The following is a 14,031-nucleotide window of genomic DNA, read 5'->3' as shown; positions in this document are numbered from 1 at the left end:
TATGACACTGAAAAAAAACAACACTGATGTTGTTTAGCTAACTCACGTCTACTTGTTTCCACTTACTTTGCTGCTTTCCTGTGCTCTGTTTCACATGGAGACACACACGAGCTATCGGCTTTAGAAATCCATATAATAGGTCGGCCGGGCTGCCTAAAATACACAGACAGCCAGTGTCCAATCAGGACTTCTCCCTGGCTTTCCCTCTCCACCAATCTCAGCTTTAGACCTTCTAGCTTTGGGACACAGTAACAGCAGTAGTGTTCGTGCAGTACTGATGAGCCTGTTGGCAGGTAAAGACCAACTGAGCCAGGGAAAAAGACTAATGCAGTGTCTAACTGTGCTGGATTGCACGACTGATAATCATGCAATCACCAAAATGCTGATATGTGAAGATTTAACTTATATAGATTTTTGTTTGCACTGGACTTTTTATTGTTATTTATTTTAACAGCAGATCAACAACTGTTTGTGTTTGCTATCACAGATGCTGTTGCAGCATTGATATATTATAAAGCTAGCTAACATCATGTTGTAGGATCCAAGCCTCCAGCTGTCTGTGTCACCTACTGCCATTAACGTGCACAGGACACACTGTAAGGTCAGTTGTAGGCTGAAGCCGAAACCGTCCAGCGCTTTTGTCCAACCCCGTCCGCCACTGCATTTATAATTTGATCTCTACAACATAACATGTAGAATCTGACATAACTTCAGAAACTTTGAAGGATTTCATCACATTGTGCTGACGATTCCACTTAATTTTTAAATGTTTTTAATTAAACATCTTACATATTGCACCTTTAAATCCCTTACAGCAGATGTTTCTCATCCCACTGTACCAGGTCTACGTCTGTATACGTTTCATTTTATAGAGCGTTCCGAGTTTTTCCCAGCAAAGTCACTCTCCTCTGTGTTAGTAAATCTGAGTTCGATAAAATTTTCTAGATACTCTTTAAACAGAAGTCTAATACTGCTATCTGCCTCCTCTGCGCTGAACAACTATGGTCCCCGCCACAATGTCGTACACAGTCCTGTTGTGCTGGAAGAAGAGGAGGGTGATAAAGACAGGGAAGAGGAAGGCAATGGAGAAGTTCTTGTTCAACGCCCGCACAGTAGAGCTGTGAAAATCGAGAGAGACGAGGCAAAATATGAGCTCAAACAGGGACTTACTGAATCCCACACAGATGCTCTAAAAGAACTGGAAACAACAAATAATATACTTTTTTTTTTTTTTACTTTTTAATAAATATAAAAATAACTCAACAGGGAAAAAACCAACATAAAAAGTGTGAAGACTCACGCTGAGAAGGACACGTTGGATGCTGGGACCACAAGAACACAGTTGGGTCGTATAAGGGTGGACGTATCGCACGTCACCACCCGCAAGCCGAGCAGGAACTTTCCTGGCGTAGCTCCACCAGCGCCCCAAATACAGATGATCTGATTGGACGAGAACAACAAACATCACACCGCTTGTCACCGAACGTCGTTCGGTAGGAGAATTACGAAAGACTTTCATTTCCATCTCTTGCAACGTATATTTAGCTGCGCTGTTCTGGGAACTACCCTCGCCCTCAGTGTGCATACATGAAAAGGTGGAGGCTGGAAGAACAGCAGCAAGGCCCACAGAACAGAGCAGGCATCAGTGGTGATAGATAATATTGATTAAGTCACAGTTGGTGTCAGATGGGTTGCAAAGCAGCCAGCAGATGCACAAACAAAAATAACAGTATATAGTAACAATTAGTGAATTAATCAAGAGTATAATTCCAGCTTTTTATCAGCCCCATGCACAACAACCACAGTCAGAGACCAGTTGAAGGGGAATATTTAGATAAGCTTGCACTTTTCAGAAAATGTGTCTATTTTAATATAATATGCTAACTTTAACACAAACCTCTCTGAACCTGAACTAATGCTAGGCTCAAGTTTTTATTGCCCGATATTTTCGCAGTGCAATACTCATGGCCATGAAAATAAATTACTCAAGCTTTTATTTGTTGCATAGCTCAGCGGTCCTCAACCTTTTTTGCGCCACGAACCAGTTTATGCCCGACAATATTTTCATGGACCGGCCTTTAAGGTGTCGTGGATAAATACAACAAAATAAAAGTAGTACCGGTACCGAAAAAAAGAAAATGTATTCATAACACACGTGAAAAGACCAAAGAAAACAGAGTTAACGATAAAAAGGATAACAAAATAACACTGAAAACCGATAAAAACCCTGAAAACCAGACATCTCACACCTGAGCCTCAACTCTCGCGGCCCGGTACCAAACGACCCCCGAGGCCCGGGGGTTGGGGACCGCTGGTATAACTAATCCCGGCCCAAAACAGTAACAGGACAAGAAATTTGTTTTCAGTATAGCACAAACAAGCTCAGAGGCAGAGAAGGAAACATGCCATATGGTGTGAGTCTGAGCAGAGGTGCATGAATATCCCAGAGCTGGCTCCCACCTGGGAAAACAAGACAATATCGTAATTCTAACAAGAGACGGGATAAGTGACTTAATCGCAGGCAACTATGAATGCAACGTTGCATCACTGTTCTCTGTGGGCGCCGCAAAGAACTCTGACGCTGCCTGTTCTCATTAAACGAGAGAACGTGCTGCTGCTATTGGGTGTAAATGAGAACAGTGCGAAATGTTATTTATACTCTAACAGGTGTTCTGCTTTAATTCGCAGTTGCACAAGGAAAACCTTGTACACTCTAAAATGTTATTAAATGTTATAAAACAGAAAGCTTAGTTTGGGTGAAGATAAACACACGCTAGCATGCAAATTTTCAATATTAATATACTTCTGCACATCACTTAACCGAGCATTTATCAAGGCGATGAGAAATGCGACTCACCTCGTAGACACACACCAGTACCCTGTAGACCAGAGCAACAGCCATCATCTTCTGCAGGTCCTCCAGGGACGTGTTCTCATCTATCTCCTCCACAATGAAGTGGGTGATAAATTTGGCAATGTCCCTTTAAAGAAGAGAGACAGTTTGTCTGTGCAAAGCGGCATAACTTGGAATTCAAGCAGATTGAGAGGCCTCATTTAAAGTTGAGTCTTTGCCCGTTTATCCTGGTGTTTTTTACTCACTTCATACCACTCAGATACATGATCCATAACACGATGGTGGCTTTCACACAAAACAGGATGAAGAAGTCCACAGTCTCTGCGAGGAACCTCTGGAGAGGAGAGGGGATGGTGTACTCTTGTCCTGCATGGCAGATGAAAAGACAACAGAACAGCCGTTTTCATTACCGTGGTGCCAGTCAAAGCTTCATAAACTCATAATCATTCACATATAATCAGTGAACAGACACTGCTGACAGTCACAAGAGAAAACAGAGGACGAGGAAAAACCTTGAAAGACTCTTAAGCATATAAGCTCGTTTCCTCTAGGTCATTTACTTAAGCCTGGTCAGACTCATGACCTAGCTTTAACACAGAGCTGGGTCTTACATTCAATTGTTATTAATCAGATTACAACAAATAAGCAACAATAATCAGCCCGGATGATTATCCTGCTTTAAAGATTACATTTTGATTACTTCCATAAATTCTTATTAAACTTTTACTAATCATAATGCTTTCAATTCATAAACAGTAATATATATTTAGTATGTGCACCTCTTGTGCAGTTTTTATGAGGGTAATTTAAAAACGTTTAAAGAGAAACTTACATTTGTGAGTTGTTTAAATATGTTTAATACTGAAGTAATGTAAAAGTATTCATGTAGACTGGGCGGCATGTGTTGTAATTAGCACTTAGTAACCGACTCGCGCTGCCAAACCTGAGCCCTACCTGCCTGAGGCGGGTTCCCGTTCTGCTGCTGGCCAGGACGAGCATCGGCACCCGGGAGCGGGTTGGTGGCTGAGCCCAGCTCGGTCCCGGCAGCCAGGTGAGGAAAGGAAGCTGCGGGGGACGTGACAGGATAGTAGCTGTACCAGCTCCTTGTGTCAAATGCTTGCTGCCCACTGACGGGTGTACCCGGCGGCGTCTGAGCGCTTATCCCCGGCGGAGGGAAGGGGAAAGCTGACAGAGCCACCCAGTTCTGCCAGCTGGCGTACCCCCAGTAATACTGCCACATCCACTGCTGCAAGTTTGCGCAGTATTCCGCTGTAGCGGTGCTCCGAGGCTGCTGTGCGTCACTTTCAGGACCGCTGCTGCTTTTTTCGTCCGTCATAGCCGCAAATATACCTCAGCGTCCTCACAGGCTTGCCTGAATTTGGCAGGAAAACCGTTAAAAACGCGTTTAGCCCTCAGGTAATCCTCCCGGTGCCCCGTTCATTAGCTCCCGGCTGGTGCAAGGAAGCGCCGGCTAAATGTGTTTGTAAATACGGGGACTTCCGGGACCACTCACTGCTATACGCCGCGCCCTGAGTCTGTGTCGTTTTATAATATTTATGAAGCTCAAATTAAAGACTTGTGTGTCTTTAAAACAATACTATCTACTCTATCGGTGCTTCATTTATCATAAATAAACACCATGTAATCACAATGGCAAGAAACTCTATCCCCCTGCTGTCATTAATGGTATGAGCCATTTAAAGGATCATTCTGGGGTTTTTTTGTTTGTTGTTATTTTATTCAGGTTCCTGTGGATACTTGTCATACTTTGAAAAGTACATTTCTTCCACCTTTGGCAGCCATAGCAAACATTTACTGCTTTTGATTTTTAAAATTATGCCCTTTATTGAGCTGTTAATTTTCCACAAGTTCACAGCACAAGTTTTAAATGTTTACCGCTAGTTTCCAGTTGTAGTGTGATTTGTGTTAGTGTGCTGTGTCTACTTGCTTCCACTACTGGCATCTCTTCCTCACATCTTAGCTCCTTTGGAGAAGGGCAGGAAATCCACAGCATCCGTCTAGAGCATGGGTCTGCAACCTTCACAGTGTTTGTTACAATACTCTGTTACATCCTTCATGGAAACTGTATTCCCTGATGGCTGTGGCCTCTTTCAGCAGGATAATCTTCCCTGCCACAAAGCAAAAGTGGTTCAGGAATAGTTTGAGGAACACAGCAACAAGTTTGAAGTGTTCACATTGCCTCCAAAGCCCCCAGATATTAATCCAAGTGAGCATCTGTAGGATATGCCAGACACACAAGGCCACCTTGCAACTTAAAGGACTTCATGAAATGTTAACAACCTGGTGCGAAACACCACAGCGCACCTTCAGGGCTCGAGTGGAGTCTACGCCTTGATGAGTCGGGCTGTTTTGGCAGCAAAAGGGGGACCAATACAATATTAGACACATAGTCATAATGTTATACTTGATGTCTACAGTATATGTATAGCACGTGCAACATTACTCTAAGACTGCACCACAAGAGAGCAGCAGAGGTCTGTTTATGCACGTTCAACAATACCAAATACAAACAACAGCATTACCTACTCTGTATTTGTACACTTTTATCAACAGTGACTGTATGATGTCTATTACAGTTAGGCTTATTGCAGTTTTTATGTTGTCTGCTTTAATTCAGGTGCATTTTCTGGGCTTTTCAAAATAAAATGATTCCTCACAGAACTTTTTTGACCATGTACATTCCCACCTCCTACCACATTAAGAGCTCACAAACATCTTAACTGGGTGATTTCTGCAAAGTGGTCTGCCGCTGAGGTCACTGGGGTCAAAAAGTCTAAAACTGGCTAGTCAGCTGATGGAAAGCTGTGCTGCTTTCGCTCTCACAAACTCTTTCCCTCTCTTTTTTTTTAACCCCACTTTACAGATGTTGCTCACGCCTCTCTCCCCTCCTAAATGTTTAACTTACTCACTCACATCAGTCTCTTTTTTTGTGTGTCTTTGCTGGCTATCGTTTTACTCCCCCTCCTCTCTGATTACCGGGGAAGTGAGGGCATTGTATTTGCTGACTGGGCTGGCCCGACTCTTTGGGTTAGGTGTTAGGTCTGCCAGATCCACATGATTGTGCCGGGCCTAGTGAATGGAGCCAGTGAGGCGAATGCCAATCCGCCCCCAATGAGCGTTATCCCAGTCGACAGAAACCATACGATGACTGTGCCCAAAAGTAATCAGGTCCAAATAAAAGCAGTGTCTGGCAAACGCTGACCCCCATAGAAACCCAACAACCTGGTGGGATTACTGCTATGGAGGTGTGTCTGAGCGAGTGTGTGTGCTAGAAAAGAAATGAATGAGCAAGAGAGGTTTGGTGATCTGGTTAGTGGTGGGCTATGTATCACCCAGATAAGGAAGAATCTGTAATTTTATTGTGTAAAATTTATTTATAAGTTTCCATTTGTGGATGTGCTATAATGTCGTCCACGACATCTGAAGACTGTCAAAACTTTAGAAACATGAAGAGTAACTAAAATTATTACACAGCCTGTTTTTTTTTAAAAAAAACCCACAAATAAAAGCTTCATTGGATTGTGTGTTTCTGCTACTGCAATCATATTGGCAATAACACCAAATATTACGGTACTGTGCAAAGGTTTTGAGTCATCACTTATTCTGGGGTTTTTTGCTTGGAAAATAGGACTTCAGTGCAGTGAGTTACTGTGTACTATGTGAGCACACATGGAAATATGGTACATAAGGCAGAAACAGAGTTTGTTGGATTCTAACGAGCTTAAAAGTCGATATTTGGTGTGACCACCTTTATTCTTCAACACAGCCTGAACTCTCTTCGACAAGCTTTCTTGTAATTTCTCTAAGTAGTCTTCAGGAATAGTTTTCCAGGCTTCTTGAAGGACATTTAACTGTCTTCTTTGGATGTTGATCTCTGTCAATATGATCCCCCACTTCAATCATGTTGAAGTCCGGGCTCTGGGGAGGCCGATCCACAACCGATAACGTTACATATTGTGATTTTCTGTCTAGGTATGCTTACTTACTGCATTGGCATTTTGTTTGAAGCTATTGCCAATCAGAGTCTGAGTGCATGGATCAAAGTCTGATGGTATTTTCTGTGTTGATAATTCCATCAATTTTAAGAAGATGCCACACACCACTGACTGAAAAGCAGCTGGAAGCCATGACACAGCCTCCACCATGTTTTGCAGATAGCTGCTGACACTGTTGAACCTCTCTCCAAACCTCCTCTACGCATACTGATTTTCAGTCCAGTTCTTGATTCGGTATTTCTAGCTCTAGTTCTTCTTTGCTTTGTGATTTCTAGTTCTTGGGTTTTGTTCCTGGGCCCCTCACATTTAGCGTAGGTTTAGTTCTGTCTTCATGTTTATTTTCTTGTTCTCCAGTCGTGTCTCATGTCGCAGTTTGCTACTCCTGTCCCTGTGCTCCTTATTCCCTCTGTTCAGTGTCAAGGTCATGCCTCTGTGCATGTCGTGTATTTCCTGTTTTATTTTGATAGTCCCTGTCCTGTGTGGTGTGTGTCTGGTTTAGTTTCTCTTTGTCTTGTTAGGTCTGATGTGTCCCAGCTGCGTTGCCACCTGTTCCCCATCCTCTTGTTGTCCTGCCTCTGTATTTAAATCTGTGTTTCTCTCTGTCAGTTGTCATGCCGTACCCTTGGTCTGCTGTGTTTCGTCCCTCTGTGTTCCAAGTAATTATAGTTCCCAGTTCCTGGTTTATTTTCTCATGCTTTAGTTTGAGTTTTTGGTTTCTAGTTTTGTTTTGTACTGTTTTTCACCAATAAAACTGCCACTTTCAGTTAAAATTCCCACGTTTGAGTCCTGCATCCTGCCTGCCACACAGCACACAATGACACTGTCAGAATAAAAAAAAAACCTAAAAGACCTTCACAAAGCCTGGAGAAGTTTTGTTCAACAAGAGTTCGACTCCTTGTAAGGAATTTATAAAGAAACGAAGAGTGGCTCAAGACTTTTTCACGGTACTGCCTATAATGCTCATCCTGCTGGGATGTCACCATTGCTCGGATTTGGAGAGAATTAGATCACAGTGAGCGCCCATTTTAAAACCGCTGAATCTGCCTGTGCCCTTATTAGACCCCTATATTGTCAAGGTGAGATAAGGGAGGCACTTGGACTCCTCGAGTGTGTGTGAAGACACATGTTCTCCTTGTAAAGTCAACTTTGCTGTAGAGGAACACTAATGGCACTTAGAGCAGCCTCTCTCCTTTTATCTGAGGCAGCTTCTTAATTGGGTATTTCACAAGGAAAATATTTCTTCCTTTTGCACTCTGATTGTTTAGCTTTTGCTGGTGCACACTCACTGCCCTACATGGAAGACAGGCCCCTTCATTTTGATCATTCCTTTTGTTGTCTGAGCCACTGAAAGTATCTGTGCGCAACACAGAGTGTTCATAGCTGAGAGAGCTTGCTGTGTCTATAAAGGATATGGACAGTTCTTCCAGACACACTTAAAGGGAACAAGGTCACCAAATAACCTTAACTGCTCTGAAGTGCGCGATATGAGCTGAATTCTTTGTGTATTTGGTCTTCAGTGGTCAAAGATTCAGTCTCATTTCTGGCATATTTGAGTTCTTAAATATAAACATGTTTCTTCTCTTTGAGTGGCTTTGATGGATGAAAACCGGCACCCGCCCCGGCGTCTCTCTGTGGGATATTTACAATCCACAAAGGAGGATAGCAGATAAGAACTTGGCATAGTTCTAATTAAATTTAACACTGATAACACTCTGACATACTCAGAATACAGCGTCACCAGGCAATTACAGGGTTTAGCTTAGCAAAAACAGCTGGTCTTTATCAATTAGGAAGAGTTAAACACAGAACACTGAAAGCATCAGAGAACCAGCACTGAACCGTAAACATGTGCGCTTTAGTCAGTAAAACTCAGCTGTTAATAAACTTATCAATATGGCAATTCTATCATTGAAATACAGGAGAATTTGACTGATAATTGATTGATAATTAAGTAATTATTGGCAGTTTATTATACTAACCATCCTAAAGGAATCTACACTAATCATCCACAGCATTAAAAGCACCTGTCTGCTATTTTTGGCCTCTTGTGTTGCTAAAATCATAGATTGTGGTTTTTGGGTTCAGTGGATTGCAGGGCATCACACTTCACAGATTGGGTTTGTTCCAGGGAATCCATCAAGTGTTTCCTCATATTCAGATTAACAGTTTGCAGACAGGGTCAGTGCCTCGGGCTCTTTGTTGTGTTCTAGAGCAGTTTTTTGATGTGAGGGAACATGTGAGGATATTTTATTGAGGGAGGCCACTGTCATCATTGAGCACTGTTGCAGAATGGGTAAACAGAAGACTCATTTTGTATTTAGGTACAAAACCAAAGTCTATAAGGTGCAAAGAATCCACAAAGAAAGCAATTAGAATCCAAGAGATGAACTGGGAAACATATGGAGCAGTCAGCAGAATCTAAAAACAGACAAGGAGCACACCAAGCAGGATAACAGGAAGGATTAAGAGACACTGACAAAGGGAAGATTAAGGTTATAGATACGCACAAGGCAGTCGGGGAGATAGGAAACACCTGGAGAGAAAGACACACCTGAGCATAATCAAGGTGACAGAAGCCACAGGAAGCAAAAATAAAGGCCAAGCAAAAGGGACTCAAAATAAAACAGGAAGCAGCCAAACAGAGAAACATCTAACACAGAGACCGGGACGTGACACAGAAGGGAGAGCAAAAGGCACAAAAGGTCACAGATAAACTATAACCAAGACTAGAAACCTAAAGCGAACTAAGAGCTCAGAATATAAGGAAATACTTACAAAACACCTGGAACCAGGAAACCATGAAGATCCTGAATGAAAAACGAACAATTAAACCACGATAAACAACTTAACTTTCACACGAATAGAAATGGGAACTAAAGACAGTTCAATAGACATGAAAGCAAAAATGCAAAAAGAACGAAGAACCAAACGGATCATATAAAACAACAACATTTGAAGTCTCAAACTTTAAAGCACGAGTCCCTGCCCAGTGAAGCTGACACAAAAGTGTCTTAAACTTTTAAACTGTTTATAATGGCCAGCATGGGGCGACTAACCTGGTTGCTAAAAGGCTTTGACGTGTGACCTCAAACAGTTTGCTAATGCGTTGTGGGGCTAGTTTCAGGTCACACTGAAAAAATGGAATTTTCATAATTATTATTTTCATCACATCTAGAATAAAAATACCAAGATGGCGAAACAGCTCAGCTCCAGGTTTGATAAGGGTGATACAATACCTAACCAATAAGACACGTCATAATAGCTATGTCTATCTATTTATGCTGTCTATACTCGAGTCCAATGCATTTGAAAATGTAATTTTTAATTTTTTTTTACAGCAGACATTATAAAAAATGTTCACTGTTGTGTTTTATTTGTTTTTTTTTAGTCCAGTCCCTGCTTGAGAAATGTCTCGGGAAGTCTCGGGCTCTTTGGTTGTGTCAGTTTCAAACATGTGGAATAGTTTATGTTAAAGTTCCTCAGATAACACCATATCTCTGGTGTGGAGCCCGTTACAAAAGGTCATAACTCTGGGGTTTTCAAATGTATCAAAAAGTATCATGAGTTTGTAAAAAAAAAACAAAAAAAACCTAGTTTGAGAAATTCCTCTCATGGTCATGTGTGAACTCAAGATCTGGGAGTCTGCAGGCTTTTTGTCCTTGCACGTTGTGTCATAAACCACACACTGCTTTAAGTTCTTACTGGACACAAAGGTTAGATTTGGAGTGCGTCTGTGATTTCAGGCATTCAGTCATCCAGAGAATGTGGGGTAAGGGGTCACCCGTATTGTTTTTAGAGGGTGGAGAGAGTGCAGCATGTGATTTGTGTATACATTACTCAGACTGGCCAAAATCCACGTGGCATTTAATGTTTCATGTAGTTTAAAGTCAGTTCTCACAGCTTCAAATCAGATTAATGCCTTTAATATCCTTCCCTAATTTCATGCAGGGATCAGAGACTCTTTTTAAAGAAAATGAGCAATTTTGTCGTACTAAATATATGTTTGTGCAATCGAAACTTCAAAAAGCGAGAGCGCTGAAGAGGAACAACTTCATCTGCTGAGGCAGCAGAGGGAAGTCCTTGCTACCTTTGCCCCAAAGAACAGGGGAAAAAAATCCCCTCTTAGTCTTATATGTAACAGTGAGAACCAATTAAGTAAATTATGTCTGCATCCCCAGAGCCTTGACAGGAACACCCAAGGGGAGAATGAGAGCACAACCGCTCTCCCACCAGCTTCAGTTTCGAGCAAATTCCCTCTCATCATCGTCCTCCTTCTCATCGCTTCCCTCGCCTAATTCTCTGCAGTTTCCTGCAGCTTTAATGTCCCGGCCTGTATTCACCTTTCTCCCACTGTTAGTACACAGCGGTGAGGAGGTGAGAGGTTAGCTCACGTAACAGTAACAAACCTCCCCTTCCTCTTCCCTTTTACATATCACACTCCCCTGTTTTGTTTTGTTTTTCCTCGCTCATTCCGTACGGCACTTTGTTCATATTCATTCATTCCACACCTTCATTGGTTTTTGTTTTTGTTTGGTTCTTTTTGGGGGGGGGGGTGCTCATTTTAAATGTGCTCTAATCAGTGTTTGATCGTCACATTGCATTTAGTTACGGTGGAACGTCAAAGAGTAGAATTCCTGCAGAAATTGCAGATGTTGCAGCTTGCACGCGCCCAATGGAGAAAGCTAGTAGGTTGCTGTCGTGGTTTACTCTCACCACTTTCATCTAACTGAGTCCTTTCTGCTCAGCACCAGCCAGACAAAATCAACACTTGGTGGTGTACTTAGTGGAGCATTTAAGGTCTCAAGATCCAGATGTTTCCATCAGAAACTCATAGATACAAAAAAAGAGTCAATATAAGCGCTCTAAGTCTAGAAAGTGTGCCAAGAAAATATCCTCCAGCAGCTTGAACTACTGATACAAGGCCGGATGGATCCACATTCTGACCCTACAATCTGAATGTCACAGCAGAAATCAAGACTCATCAGACAAGGCGACATTTTTTCAATCTTCTGTTGCTCAATTTTGGTGAGGCCATGTGAACTGTAGCCTCAGTTTCAGTTTGAATTACTGTTATCCTCCTATCACCACCGAGCAGTCTGACTGCTCTCCTCTGACCTCTGGCATGAACGAGGCATTTTCTCCCAGAGAACTACTGCTCACTGGATATTTTCAGACCATTCCCGGCCAACCTTACAGAAGGTTTTGTGGGAAAATCCCAGCAGATCATCAGTTTCTGGGATCTTTGCACAATCCTGTCTGGCACCAGGAACCATATCACGTTCAAAGTCACTTAAATCGCCTTTATATTTGCCTCAAAGAACAAATATTGTCATTTTTATGGCTCTAAATCAATATTTGATTTAATCAGATATCATTATAAAATGTCTGTTTCCTCCAGTGTAATGAAGCGCTGCTGGCTCAGCAGACAAAATGATGACGAATTCTAAAATCAGAGCAAAAACCCCCAATAGACGTTTTGCAATATCTCACTTGTAATCTTCACCGCCACCCACTCTTATTTCATTACACCGGTGTCTCGATCCAGACTTACAGTCACATGCTCCATTTCACTTTTTCATAATCAAAAGTGTCTGACGAGGCAAACGGCTAAAACAAAAGAGTTGACCGGCACAGAGTGCATGTTTGTTTAATGTGCAGCTGTGCATTGCAGGGAAGGCGGCCAAGCTGTTTCCCAGTGAGTTTCACACGGACTTTAACTCAAACAGCTGTAAACCCACAGGCCTCGGAGTAGAATAGAATAGAATAGAGTGTGTAGATGTTACACGTGAAATAAAAAAGCAACTGTGCTGTTTTTATAAATGAGCTTTTTGGATGGATGTTAAATAAGTCTTGCTTGAAAGGTTTGCGTTTATGGTGCAGAAGGAGCTGTTTACAGTCCACTTAGAGAAAGGTCAGTCTGTGACTAATGGCTTCCGTTTTCCTCCCGCCTATCAGAGGCTGCCGTTATCTCTCCGCAGCATTGTGGGGAAGTGCCTGTTGCCTACAGCACGTTGCAATGTGTCCATCAAGCCAACTTTCCTGATGACCTATTGTTTTGTTTTGCTTTTAGCAAAGCTTTCCTATGAAAGTCTAAACTACCTGCATTCTGTCACTGATGAAAACTAACATCACATACTGAATGTACTTACTAGGAGTAATAAGGCAAACTGACACAAACGCAGCCAGTGTGATAACAAATCCTCTTAAGAGATGATAAAGATGCAAACATACACAAACTCTGCTAAACTCAAAGGAATAAAATCAATGTCTGAAATGCTCAATTCTGAGCGTCGGTCTCGTATTTTAACCTCCTCTGCTTTTTCCTGAAGTTAAATGGTTTGATTAAAAAACAGTGAAACTGTTGAATCTTCGTCAGACAAACCGCATAGCCTGACCTTTAAAATATCAGCTCCGTTCGGCCGTGCCACCTGCAGCAGAAGGTCAGCGCGTCCCCGTGCATCACTTATCCGCTGCTCTAGCCACTTAGATTCACACATTTTTGCTATTGTAAGCAGTGCGACGGAGAGCCTGCTGTATTGTCTGCAACAACGGGGCAAATATCTGTTCTGGAAGAAAGCAATCAGTTTTCAGACTGGAATGTCTGCTGCTCACATCGTCAGGCTGGTAAATTATACCAATGATGATGTTGAAGCATTGGTTTGATGTTTGCTTTGTTTTCATTAAGCTTTCTAATTTCTGCAAACGTATTTCTTTATTCAGCGACTTCCTCTGTATGTATAGTGTATACATCTTTTGTTTTTGCCGGTTGGATTGTGTACTCTTTTGGCGTTTGAAGTTGGTTTTCCCTCACAGAAGTTCCGCTTAAGCTCTTCATGCTGTGGCCATAAAATAAACTGCTCTGCGTGTTGTAAAGTCACTGAGTGCTCTCAGAGGTCGCAGCGTGAAGAAAGCCTCGTGTGGACCTGAAATGGTTCTTCCCATCTGGCTCATTGTGGTCCCACACTTGTTAGTCCTCGCTCCCCCCTCTCTGGATCACCCCCTCCAGATTATAGATCACATGTCCTGTCACACAGTAGTCTTTCGAGTGGATAAGCCAAAAACTGTGACAACTGGTGGAGGATTCAGAGCAGAAAATACAGCCACTTCTGTTTATTGACTTTTTCTAAAGTAGGCCATCAGGAAAGTTGGCTTTCCATTCAT

At 42.2% G+C, this 14,031-nt stretch overlaps 1 protein-coding gene across 1 annotated transcript; it reads right to left on the bottom strand.

The window, feature by feature from the left end:
* Positions 1 to 297: 297 nt before the first annotated feature.
* On the bottom strand, positions 298 to 4,329 carry fam8a1a (family with sequence similarity 8 member A1a). The gene is made up of 5 exons (XM_005728459.1): positions 3,809 to 4,329; positions 3,100 to 3,220; positions 2,858 to 2,981; positions 1,301 to 1,440; positions 298 to 1,118 (listed from the first exon to the last, which is right to left on the bottom strand). The coding sequence occupies exons 1-5, from the start codon at positions 4,188 to 4,190 to the stop codon at positions 974 to 976; spliced, it is 912 nt and encodes a 303-aa protein (XP_005728516.1). The 5' UTR covers positions 4,191 to 4,329; the 3' UTR covers positions 298 to 973.
* Positions 4,330 to 14,031: the final 9,702 nt, after the last annotated feature.

Source organism: Pundamilia nyererei, unplaced genomic scaffold (genome assembly GCF_000239375.1).
Source record: "Pundamilia nyererei isolate P.nyererei 1_Seehausen unplaced genomic scaffold, PunNye1.0 scaffold00028, whole genome shotgun sequence".
Lineage (NCBI taxonomy): Eukaryota > Metazoa > Chordata > Actinopteri > Cichliformes > Cichlidae > Pundamilia > Pundamilia nyererei.
Note: the sequence above shows the minus strand (reverse complement) of the source record. Positions and strands in the feature narration are given on the sequence as shown.